Source organism: Notothenia rossii, assembly GCF_949606895.1.
Source record: "Notothenia rossii genome assembly, chromosome: 1".
Lineage (NCBI taxonomy): Eukaryota > Metazoa > Chordata > Actinopteri > Perciformes > Nototheniidae > Notothenia > Notothenia rossii.
Window position 1 is genome coordinate 78,552,571 of NC_136912.1, and position 13,586 is coordinate 78,566,156.

Genomic DNA, 13,586 nt, shown 5'->3' on the forward strand with positions numbered 1-13,586 from the left:
CTAAAACTATTTATCAGAGCAAAACATTCACTTATCCTATGTTTTTTTCGAAAGGAATCCTTCATTGTAAAGTGTAAGCCTTGATACTGTGGCTCTCATGCAGCTGTCAGATCCAATTTTGAATAAGAGACAGATGTGAATCAACAGAGCCAATGCATACTTTAGCTCTTCTGTGTAAAATACAAGCCTCAATAGATGTCTCACTGTATTCATATGCATGTTTCCAATGTAATTATACAACAAGAAATGTGAATGTGTATACAACTATATAGCAAATGGGAAATGTTAAAGTCAAAAATAGAAATATTGCCCTGTAAAAATATGTAAGGTAGGTGCCAGACTCACAGCGCATGCGTGAATTACATTCCAAACCGGAAGGCGTGTCACTGAACTCCCGAGTGATTCATCTTGTTTAACATATACGATCTTCGCTGCAACTCTTCTGACAGCTACTACCAGCAATCAACTCCTCTACGCTCCTAACAAGTAAGTTGACAGCTATTTTCTCAACACTTGTGTTCGTTCTAGTCTCCCGTTAGCCTTCAGTGAAATGAGAAATGTTGTTTTCCTTCTTCTTTCTCTTCATTTTTCCTCCGGAGCCGGGCGGGGTGTTGCTGAGTGAGCTCGCTCCTCCAGATAGAGGTCCGACTGTTTTGGACTTCGAGCTAGTTAGCATTAGCCAAACTTAGCTTTAGCTCGCAGCCTGGTACACATTGGTACTTCCTGTTTAGCCTGCATTCACCTGGGCTGGCAGATAGCCCCGCGTCTACAGGTCGGCTCGTGACTAACCAATGTTGTTGCTGTCATTACGTTATTGGATAAAGACTGCTGTGACTGAACTGATAAGTTAGCTTTCCGCTAGCTGAATTGCTTTGCTTGTCTACTGCATGCCTGTGTTTGTAGTTTGTATCAGCTAGCTGTTGTGATTTCATCCTGTCCGCTTGACGAGTATTCTGTACATTTCATTAAACTGCTAGATGTCCTTTCGAATAGAAAAGCTGCCCTATAAAACTAGCTTACTGCTAATGTTGTGAGGGGTTGTGATGTGCTCCATCCAGGCCTGCAGACACAGATAATAGCAGCAGTAACAGTTTACTGCAGTAATTAGTGAAAACATCTACACAAACACAGATAAAGTCTATATTTCATTAGGTCTCTGAACAACAGATTTTTTTTTTAAACAAACATTATGAATTTATAAATCAGGTGACTGTTTTTGGAAATTAGTGATGTACACAGAATATGGTTCAATTAAGAAATAATTTGAAAAATACGCCACCGTTTTTAAACTTTTAGGCGTTTAGGGCTCAAGGTGTGTAGTAGGAACTAGCCATACCTCAGTCACTGCAACTAATGTCATGGTGCCATAGCGTTTGTTCCCTGTTTGATCATAAGCTTCAGGATGTGTTTTTGGATTACATCATTGTCTGTGTCATTGATGTTCAACTAAAGGAGAGACTCGAGAGTTAACATTTCAGAACCCATAACTAAAGCAGGGCTGGGTGATATTAATACAAATATAAATATGTTTATGAAATTGAAATGGATATTTAACAGTTTGTTTGAAGTTAATTTAGCCCTATAAGAGTTACTCATTAAAAGGGCAACATTGAGCTGGTATTAACAATATTTAGTAAGTAAAGTACCTGATATAACATTTGGTGGGCATTTGGAGACATTACCTTAGTGGGATGGATATTTTAATGAAAATGATGATTGGGATATGAAAGAACTGCTGCCGTTTAAAGTGGCAAGGAGAAATACTGGTAATAATTTAGAGCTCTAGCAAACTTCAGAGCTTCACCACAGGCAGTAGATCATTGTAGTAATATAAACAAACAGGAATACACTGGTATAAGTCAGATGAAGGCCAGGCTTTAGCATTGGCTCTAAACCAAAGTGTCATTTTGTGGTGTGTCTTGATGGAGTGTTTTGTTGTCATAAAGTATGTGTCTGATAATGAGTAGCATGACACAACCAGCCACATAACTAACCAGTATATCAGGAATTAAGAAGTTTCCATTACCCATTGATAATTCACATTTTCTGAATCTCCTCGTCTATTGATAGACTTGAATACAGTGTTGTGCTGCTGCTGTTTTGTTGTGTGTAACACAAGTTTATCACCATAGTTGAGGTCGAAACCAGGTATTCATCTCATTTGAATATGAAAATAACTGGAATGGATTTAGCATCATACATAACAGGAAGTTATTCAAAGTCCGGTGTAAGGTGTGAAAGCAGCTACTGTGTTGGTCGCCTAAATAAGCCTTAGATCAGGTTTCAGATCTTGGTAGCAAACATCACCTGGCTCATTCTCATTCACGTTCGGACGGACTGAGGCTACAAGATGTGTGCTGGATGCTTTTGCACTGAAAGGATTCCAGAACATGATGCATACAGGGTAATTAATTGGCAACACTGACAGTAATTGTCACACCCTGATCCCAGTATGGGGTAACTTGTCCAGACATCATTGTTAAGATTGGCAGTAATAACACATTTCAGTAAGTAACGGGGTTAAAAAATAAATAAATTACAAGACCAAATAATGTTTAACAAGGATACATTACAAGTTAATACTGTCATAATAAGTTATTGTAAACAGCCCAACCCTAACAATGTTATTATTATGTATACCTATTCAACAGGTCTGTTCAGTGTGCTTATGCTCCATTATCAAAGAGGCAGTACAGATGCAGTCAGCAGTTTGGGCATTGTTGCACTGTGTATGTGTATTTGTTGAGTAGTAGTGTGAATGTATTGCCTTTACTGTTTGTGTACTGTAGAGTTGATTTGGTGGCATATTCATTTCTCAGTGGGGATTAATACCATGTTGTTATCCAACCTAAAATCAGACATTTTGGCCGTCATTATCTCAGAACAAAAGAAACAGCCAGCCAACGAACATTTGCCTCAAACTTCCTGTGAAGTGTCATTAATTCATTTAAAAGTGCATATGTTTATTGATACACTCTTTTGACTCACTCATTGGCCACAAGATCCCAGTCAATAGCAATGTGTAGATATAGTGATATGAATAAATTACAACTTGTTAAGCAGCCTTAGCTACCCATAGAAAATCACTTAACTCCTTCACAGACATCACGTGTGTGTAGGGCCCGGTGCCTGTGGGAGTTGTTCAGCCTGTCTGCAGCGCCGGACACTCACAGTTTCCGTCCAGCCCTGGGTTGGGTAGCAAGGCTGCCAACTGGGACTTCAGTGGATAGGCAGGCTGGTAATGACTGGGTGCAAACTGTGTTTAAAGTGCGAGTTTCTGCCAAAAAGAAAATGACTGTTCGGCCAAACAAGGCCAGCAAAAGTGAGAGAATTTATAAACGATCTAATCTGGATAAATCTGTGTGGAATAACCACATTTAGAATGATCAACTGGCACTTTACGGATTCCATCTAAATGAGTCAGTAGTGGATAAAACAGTCACATTCAGTCTACCCTTTTTTTACAAAAAGCCACGTTACAACATCTTCCGGTACCTGCATGGCTGTTTGTTTGTGTGTGAGAGGGAGAATATGGGATGTTCTGTTATTGCATAGTCAACATTAAGTAATTGAGTTTGGCTGCTGTTCATATCGTGCTTCAGATCCAGTCTGACTTTAGAAAAGGCGACATTGTGATCCAATAGAGCAAATAAATACTTTAGCTCCAAACAACAAACTGTAGTATTCTTCTCACTGCCCGCCTTCATAAGTGAATCAGTTGAGTGTTCACTTTTCTGCTTCACGCGGCTCTGTGTAATTGAAAAAGTGTGATTGGAGCACATGACCCTGCTGCCTTCCTCATATATGTCTATTTGGGTGTGCAGTGGGCACATTGGTGCATATTTGCTCGAGTTAAGTGTGTATGAAGGCCTTTTGTATGTATGTAATCATGTCACTGAGTGTGAATGAATGCCCCTTCATGCTTTTATCTCACCTTTGTGTGTTTGGTTGTGTTTGCATCGTTCTTCACGGCATCATAATAAACTTTGCATGTAATTGAACCCTCTAGATGATAGGAAAGGAGGTTTCAAACTTCCTTTATAACCTCCTTTAGCTTAGGAACCACTGGACCTCCCTTGACGAAAGGAGAGGAGAAAATGCTGCCCCACAATGCCTTGCAGCCGCAGCATTTGCCGTCACTCAACAGTCGGCCGTTCACGGAAACAACCGATTATGACCGAGAAATGATATCATGAACGTTACGGTGCTTATTAAGCATTTTAAAACGTAGGTGGTAACTTGCCAAAGTGCTTTGTTTTGAACGTTCATCAGTATTATAATCAAAAAGAGAAATATGAACGTTGAACGAAATGATCAAATAAAGTCAACATTTCACAGTGTTTACTGAGCTGTGTGGGGGTTGTTCAACTTTTAAAAGATGTTTGAATGGTGATATACACAGCGATAGATGTTAAGGACTAACGTTTATAATAAATACATTTGTATTTATTTTAAGATCTTTTCATACAATCATACGTATTGGGATCATTTGTATTAATGTGGACCGGAGGGAGAGGGTGACGAGCATAAGTTTCACTTTCCTTTTTTATTTCAATTCCAACTTTGGTCGTGAAGAATATGTTTCTCTGTTGTCCACGTTCATAAAGCATAAAACAACAGTATCAGAGCACGGTGCAGAGTCTCTAGATGAGTTTACAGTAGTCCCTCGTTCTTATTAAACATCCATGTTGTAGTCCGCTGTATAGAAAACTAGTTTCCATAGTTTCCCGACAGCAGCAGACGCACATTCATTATGTCCGCTGGCGCATCATAATATAGTGGGATAGTGAAAGTGCAGTCGGATTCTCTAAAGTACCGCAGTCTCTTCTCCTAAGTCCTTTTGAATTCTCCTATCCACTATCCCTTAACCCCGTGACGTTTCACTCAGAGGTCAAGGAATAGACGATAGGGTTAGACGTTAGGAGCTGATTTTTGGATTATCCGACCGCAACCCTAGTATACCTCAACAATGGAATTATGATCAGTAGAAATGGCCATGACATGGCATCTTTAAGACCCTCTATTTCAAAGTATTGATAAGAGCCCAGAAAAAGTGAGCATATTTTCTAAACCTAACTGGAAATCTGTTGAAGTATTCAGTAATTAGAGTGCAGTCAGTGTCTTCCACATCACTCTTACAATATTTAGCAGCTGTCTGTCACAGAGGCGCAGGCCCAATAGTCTGGCAGCCACATTACTGTATGGTTCAATATTCAAATGTTCATAATGAATGTTATGAACATTAGAGAAGTGTAATATGTGCTGTAGTATCCTGCCACCAGCAGCTGGTTTTAGTTAAACATACTGTTGCTAAGCAGCCACTGTCTGTACAGTTATTAGCATTTTAACTGATATGTTTGGCTTCACTACTCACAGTAGATACATCTGTTACCATTCACATATCTACAAGCCTTGTCACACTAGCTAAATGCCTTTGTTGAACCATTATCTGTAAGAAGTTTTTTTTATAATAGTTGTTTTTAAATTTTTAATTTCAGCTTAATGTATTTTTCGGTGCCCAGTATACTGGTAGGAGTTAGGAATCACTAACCATCTGAGTTTATGTTTGCTAGCACATCACCAACAGTCACGCACTGACAACATCTGTCTGCACATCTGTATCAGCACAGTGCCTCTACATGTTACATCTTGCTGAATCATGAGTTGGAATACAGCACAGACAAACATGCCATCATGCAACGCTGCTTGATACCTGGCTGTAAGAAAGTAAGCATAAATAAACACATATAATTAAGAACTTTTTTTGTAATCACTCTGAAGTACTCCACTGTGTTTTCTCAGCTATGCTTGAGTTCATTGACGTCATGTTTTTCCTATTTTCTAATACGTTATAAAAGAGAATTCGAACGGCACTTATATCATGGCTGCCAGTGAGGGACTTCCGGGTCATTTCACTCCGTTAGGAAGGTTCCTAAGCTAAATGGACTATTCAACTTCAGCCTAGAATAGATTTACATTGTTCAATGTTCCAAACTCACATTGGTTTCTCATACAGCATCTCTGTAGTGTGTGTATTCACTCTCTGTCCTACCCGGCTTGTTGGAGCTCCTGCCCCCCCCCCTCCACCACCGTTACAGCGGAACATCAGTGATTATGTGTTAAAATGGCGTTAGCAACCAGAACATTTTACCAGTAAGGACAAACAGAAGAGAATGCTGCGTGGGTTCTGGGTGCCGTGTTGGCGGGACGTTGCGCGAGACATCGCGAAACTCAGCCTGAACTCAGCCTGAGCACCATGGACGCGGGAAGTGGGGTGCTGAGGGGGCTCCACTAGCACCCAAACTGTGTGTGTGTGTGTGTGTGTGTGTGTGTGTGTGTGTGTGTGTGTGTGTGTGTGTGTGTGTGTGTGTGTGTGTGTGTGTGTGTGTGTGTGTGTGTGTGTGTGTGTGTGTGTGTGTGTGTGTGTGTGTGTGTGTGTGTGTGTGTGTGTGTGTGTGTGTGTGTGTGTGTGTGTGTGTGTGTGTGTGTGTGTGTGTGTGTGTGTGTGTGTGTGTGTGTGTGTGTGTGTGTGTGTGTGTGTGTGTGTGTGTGTGTGTGTGTGTGCCTTCATAACACAATAGGGGATGGGTAATAACCGGAAAAGCATGACATGGGACCTTTAAACAACTTTGCCTCGGACTCATAACCCTAAAGTAGAGCCCACAAAACCAGGGAGTTGTTCAGGTAGTGCCTTTCTGGGTGAGTACTGAATGGGTGTGTTGTGGTTTGGCATTGCACATCACCGTGACAACATTGCACACAGTACATGTGATCTAATTAATCCTGTTCTATTAGTTGAATAGATCCGAAGTGGACATGCCCACTTTGTGTGTGTAGAGATCTTGTAACTCTATTATTGTGTAAGTTTCATGGATAACATTGGCGTAACTCTTATCCACTTGTTGCTAAAGCTTTTTATTTTATTTCAGCATAAATACCAAGAAAACACCTCCTAAATTGTCTAATGCAATCTGTGTGTATTCCCTCAGAGCTGGGTGGACAGGAGAGGGAAGGGGAGAGCTTTACCTCTGGTCTCCCCAGCTGACCCGGAGTAAACCAGCCAGCCATGGATGACCGGTCCTCTCTTGGAAAAGTCAGCAGCTCCACAGAGTCCGTGGCCACCGTCACCAGCGAGGAGTTTGTTCTGGTACAGCCCGGTGTCGCCGGGTCACCACAAGGCTCCGAGAACAAACCAAGACTCAAGGTCAGAACAATATGTCATATTCATCCCTCATACAACACGCTGGTCAGACTTGCAGCTGTAAAGGGTTGTAAAAGGTGCAGCGTGGTGGTAAAACAGCCCATGAAAACATGCTAAAAGCCAATGAAAACAAGGTCATTGACAAGATTTTTCCAATGTGCTGACTCAGTCCAGGAAGCTCCACTGTGTCCTTATCTCCACCAGGTTTAATCCATCCTTTTCTCATCCCCAGCTTAATGTTTCTCTCCCACTCTCTCTCTTAGATGTCTTGGAATGGGAGTGAGCAGCTCGAGAAAGCTATGGACGATGTGTTGGATGACGATGATGATGAGGTGAAGGTGGAAAAGAGCAATGTGGAAAAGATGGAGAAGCACAGGGACCCAGAGAGCCAAGTCCTGGAGCCCCAACCTGCAGGTAGAGGTCTATTTACGATCAGTGTGTCTACTCACAGGTAATTACAATCTGTCAGTCAACTATTCTTGCTCAGGCATCTAGATGGGAAGATAAACTGTAACGTTATTATCTAGTTCATGTCCTTTTCTTCTGTGAGCTATCACCGTCAAAAGCAGCAGATTGAGTCTAGTCCTACTTGTATTCACGATATGGCTGAACATTTCCCAAATCCATTTGTTCATTTAAAAACGAAACCAAAAAACTAAAACTGTTGTTTTTTTATTGTCTTCAGTCTAAGTTATTATGGATATATGCGCTTTTTTTGTTTTAGAGAAGTGTACGTAATTATAATGAATTTGCACTGACATTTAAGTGGAAATAACAATGTGCACAAATGTTGAAATCCAAGCTATGCATTTATATAGGAAAATATAGCAGATTAGCAAAGGCTGATATCTGAACCCTCTGACATTGGCTTAAATGTTCTGTATATCAGCAAGGACAGGTTGGCCCTGACGGCTCTACAAACAAGAAGGCAAAATCAACATGACATGGTCAACAATATACCGCACATTTTTTTTTTTGCAGGTGCAAGGCATAAGCACTACCAGAGTTAAAGATATATATTTTTCAATTCAGCAAATAAATTGTAATTGTAATTAAAACAATAAATAAAAACACATTAGATTTGCCTGTCCCACTGTTTTGGCCAAACTTGACCCGCTCGACCATGCTGCACTGCGATATATATATATATATATATATATATATATATATATATATATATATATATATATATATCCAATGCACCCTATAGGACTCATCATTGCAAACTGACTATCTGGATGGTCCTCACTTACTATGCGTTGGATGCAGAATTTGTTTTGATTAATGTATAAAGCCATTTTAGGTAAGCTCCCACTGTACATATGTGCCAGATTTGCCCCAGTTTGTGACTCTTACAACCTCACATCCAGTGCCTGGATACGGTTCTTGCTGACTGAGGCTGGAAAAAGGAGTCTTTTTTTATTTTGGTCCTTGGTCTTGGAATGACCTTCAATCAAACCTCAAACTGAGGGCACTTGTCTCAATAGCATGTTTTAAATTGAAGTTGTCTGAAGTCCTTACCACCAGCTGCTCTTGCAGTAATAAGTAGTGTACCTTAGTTACTGTCCTAATGTTCACAATGTAGTAACTGCTTTTTGTCTTTTGTTTTCTTAGTTATGTTCTCTGTAGTTTATATGTTGTGTTATGTGTAACGTTCTGCCTTCTTGGCCAGGTCAGCATTGTAAATGAGATTTTATCTCAATGCTTTTTTATCTGGTGAAATAAAGGTTAAATAAAAAAAATAAACATTGGGACTACACATCGTATTTGTGTACTTGCAGTCACATACTGTAAAAGTGGTTGTGTGCTTCACTACTGCTGAGTACACTAAGAGGAAATCGTTAGCATTGTGTAGAATAATAGCCAGTCAGCAGTGGAAGTCCAGCTGCTGCTCTCATTGTTCTACTTCCTGTTTAAAGAAAGTGTGAGTACCAGGTCAAATTAATTTCAAAGAAGACTCCAAAACTTCCGTAGAAGGTCTCTCTCACGTATTGCTTATATTCACTTCTTCTCAGTTGGGTTTTTGTGGTTTTGTTTCACACCTGAAAATGCAGCGTTCTGTAGAGCTACAGGATGTGGAAAATCTCATCTCATGATGGTTTAACGGCACACCAGACAAATGTGAAATATTATTGTCTACCCTGATGATACACAACTGCTGTATTATCTTGATACAAATTTTGTTAAAAGTTTGCCAGAAAATAGAGAAGCAAACATCTGTTTTGCTTAAAATAAGAACAGAGATCTCAAGAAAAAACAAATAACAATGCAACCTAAATCTTTCTGTCTACAGAAACATGTCCAGCACCATCCACCCCCACAGTGCTAGAGGAGGACAGTGTTCAGTTCAACAAGCTGTCTTACCTTGGCTGCACCTGGGTCAAAGCCCCCCGCAACGAGGCCGAGGCGCAGAGGGCCATGGCCACCCTGCGGGCCGAGAGCGCCATCCCCATCCCCATCACACTGCACGTGCCCTGTGGCCCCGACGGCTCCGTCAGGTCAGCCAGACACTGAGACAGAGACTGTGTGTGTTGAGACCTGGGTCTATTTAAACCAGGCTTTGATGAAACAAATGTAGAACAGTTTGTTAAAGGAGTACTTAACCCCTCGAAACCTCATATAACCTTGAATTTGTGAACAAAAAGCCTTGATTTTAAAGGGGACCTATCATGCGAAATGCACTTTTTTTACGTCTTTTATCCATAAATATGTGTGTCCGGTGTGTCAGGGTACTCACAAAGTGTCAGATAACAAAACACTCTCTCTTTTTACTCCGTACCCACATTTCTAAAAACGGGGGTACAACGGAGCTGATCCAGATTTACGTAATAGCGGAAATGTGGGCTGGCTTCACACCGACGGCATTATCAGAAACGTTGCTATCAGAAACAATGTGCGACGTGTTTTGGATGTAATATGGTCTTAGTTTACATTAGCAAGCATCGCTAACACTCAGAGCTAACCAGTACTGGAGAGAGTATGTGTAAAAAGCAGGAAATAACAAAAGGAACTCACCTTGTGGTAAACCGGCAAGAGAAAAAGCATTTGAGCTCCATACTGTTTCAGAAATAATCCTTGGTGTGGTTTGGAACATGATGGCGTTTAATCACGGCAGCATTTAGCTGCATCTGCCGGTAGAATTCTGACATTAGCTCCCCCTTTTTTTTCAACCTAAGGACCAAAAATCAGCATTTCTCTAACAGGGCTGGAATAGAGAGATGTCTAAAATGCGTGATCTGTTTGGTAGTTTGAGCAAAACACATCATAGAAATGTTTTTATATATTTGTATATACTGAGACCCATAATACAGTGGGGCAAAAAAATATTTAGTCAGCCACCAATTGTGCAAGTTCTCCCACTTAAAAAGATGAGAAAGGCCTGTAATTTTCCTCCTAGGTATACCTCAACTGTGAGAGACGAAATGAGAAAAGAAAATCACATTGTCTGATTTTTAAAGACTTTATTTGCAAATTATGGTGGAAAATAAGTATTTGGTCAATAACAAAAGTTCATCTCAATACTTTGTTATATACCCTTTGTTGGCAATGACAGAGGTCAAACGTTTTCTGTAAGTCTTCACAAGGTTTTCACACACTGTTGCTGGTATTTTGGCCCATTCCTCCATGCAGATCTCCTCTAGAGCAGTGATGTTTTGGGGCTGTTGCTGGGCAACACGGACTTTCAACTCCCTCCAAACATTTTCTATGGGGTTGAGATCTGGAGACTGGCTAGGCCACTCCAGGACCTTGAAATGCTTCTTACGAAGCCACTCCTTCGTTGCCCGGGCGGTGTGTTTGGGAGCATTGTCATGCTGAAAGACCCAGCCACGTTTCATCTTCAATGCTCTTGCTGATGGAAGGAGGTTGTCACTCAAAATCTCACGATACATGGCCCCATTCATTCTTTCCTTTACACGGATCAGTCGTCCTGGTCCCTTTGCAGAAAAACAGCCCCAAAGCATGATGTTTCCACCCCCATGTTTCACAGTAGGTATGGTGTTCTTTGGATGCAGCTCAGCATTCTTTCTCCTCCAAACACGTGTAGTTGAGTTTTTACCAAAAAGTTCTATTTTGGTTTCATCTGACCATATGACATTCTCCCAATCCTCTTCTGGATCATCTAAATGCTCTCTAGCAAACTTCAGACGGGCCTGGACATGTACTGGCTTAAGCAGGGGGACACGTCTGGCACTGCAGGATTTGAGTCCCTGGCGGCGTAGTGTGTTACTGATGGTAGCCTTTGTTATTTTGGTCCCAGCTCTCTGCAGGTCATTGACTAGGTCCCCCCGTGTGGTTCTGGGATTTTTGCTCACCGTTCTTGTGATCATGTTGACCCCACGGGGTGAGATCTTGCGTGGAGCCCCAGATCGAGGGAGATCTATGTCTTCCATTTTCTAATAATTGCTCCCACAGTTGATTTCTTCACACCAAGCTGCTTACCTATTGCAGATTCAGTCTTCCCAGCCTGGTGCAGGTCTACAATTGTGTTTCTGGTGTCCTTTGACAGCTCTTTGGTCTTGGCCATAGTGGAGTTTGGAGTGTGACTGTTTGAGGTTGTGGACAGGTGTCTTTTATACTGATAACGAGTTCAAACAGGTGCCATTAATACAGTTAACACGTGGAGGACAGAGGAGGCTCTTAAAGAAGAAGTTACAGGTCTGTGAGAGCCAGAAATCTTGTTTGTTTGTAGGTGACCAAATACTTATTTTACCGAGGAATTTACCAATGAATTCATTCAAAATCCTACAATGCAATTTCCTGGATTCTTTCCCCCCATTCTGTCTCCCATAGTTGAAGTGTAACTAGGATGAAAATTACAGGCCTCTCATCTTTTTAAGTGGGAGAACTTGCACAATTGGTGGCTGACTAAATACTTTTTTGCCCCACCGTATATGCCTAAAAATAGCATAATAGGAGACCTTTTAAGAGAAAATACATCTTGTGAGAACAAATAAACACGGGCAGAAAAACTGTTTCACAAATAATCCCTTTGGGGTTAGATATTCCATTAAAATGTGTAGTTCAAAATATTTGTATTTATACATATTGGCAGTAAAGAAAATCACACAATATTCTTGTATTGATGGAGTTGTTGTGAAATAGTAGGTCATGTTTATCACAGTAACCTGGTATAACTGTATTACAGCCACATTCAAATAGGTGAACGTGTTTACAGAGAATTTACTTTGAATTCTGTGGATATTAAAGGGGCCCCTTATCTCAAAGACTGTTAGCCCACAGAAGAAGTACAGTTGGAGAGGAAATGAGTTTGTGTAATCATCCTGAGTCATAAAATGAAAATGGAAGGCTTTTTTTTTGTTTTTACCACACTGAAAGTACTGACATTTCCGCTCAAGTAGATGAGAGTGACCTGATTGCTTTACTTTCTGAATGAATAGAAGCCAGGATACATATAAAGTTGAATGACATTTATTGAGGTAGAAGATTATTGTAAATATATAATATATTATGGTAACCCCCTGGTGGTGTGAAGTATCTCAGACCTTCCTATAAACAAAATCTTAGATGTTTTAATGTTGAGATAACTGCTCTGGATTGTCATGTAACCTAAGTAAAGAAAAAGTAATCTGTAAATGGAAAAAGAAACTAGGTAATAATAAAATGTTGTTGGAAAGAAAACAATTCATTTACATAATAAGATATTTTGCTGTTATCGTTAGACGGCTGCACTTAAAATAGAATCACTTTTTCTCAGGGTTGTGGACCAGGCCTCAGGAACAGAGATCGCCGTATTTCCAATCTACAAGGTGTTGTTTTGTGCCCGTGGAAAAGAAGGTTCTGTGGAAAGTGACTGTTTCTCCTTCACTGAGAGTTACCGGAGCGCTGAGGACTTCCAGATCCACGTCTTCTCCTGCCACATCAAAGAGGCCGTGAGTTAGTTGCATTAATAAAAGGCTCTAGAGATATCAACCCCATAGATATTTTCTGTTATAACTTGCAGTATAGTAGACCTAACAGCATGTGCGCTTTATGTTGATGTGAAAATGGTGAGGCTGTATTACTACCACAGCCCTATAAGTGCTGACACTGGTGAACCAGCTGAGGGCGCTGTTGTCTCGTGTTTTCTCAATGATGCCCAGTTCTTTAATACTCTTTTCAGTATTCAATTGTCCAGTTCTGGTCTTTTATTTACTAATTTACTTTTGCAACTTTTAACTGTATCTTTTCAGCTTGCATTTATAAATGTATCAGTTCCATTCAGATTTGTAAATATTTTCTTTACAATTACTTTTTTAAAATTCCAAATCTATGGTACACTTAGAAAAATGTAAAGAGATAGCACATAATTGTATTAGGTTACTTGTAAGCTATAATATTAAGTTTAAATAAAAAACAAAAGTTTCAACTTCATACTATTGCGTTA

General features: G+C 40.4%; 1 protein-coding gene across 2 annotated transcripts in view; it reads left to right on the top strand.

The window, feature by feature from the left end:
• Positions 1 to 341: 341 nt before the first annotated feature.
• Positions 342 to 13,586, top strand: part of LOC307031170 (rab GTPase-activating protein 1-like) — a 29,303-nt gene continuing 16,058 nt past the window's right edge. For both annotated transcript variants that reach the window (XM_079668027.1, XM_079668028.1), the window contains exons 1-5: positions 342 to 486; positions 6,990 to 7,204; positions 7,465 to 7,615; positions 9,495 to 9,699; positions 12,918 to 13,092. In XM_079668027.1, the coding sequence (XP_079524153.1) occupies positions 7,067 to 7,204; positions 7,465 to 7,615; positions 9,495 to 9,699; positions 12,918 to 13,092 (669 nt within the window). In that variant the 5' untranslated portion in view covers positions 342 to 486; positions 6,990 to 7,066. The remainder of the gene's footprint in view (positions 487 to 6,989; positions 7,205 to 7,464; positions 7,616 to 9,494; positions 9,700 to 12,917; positions 13,093 to 13,586) is intronic.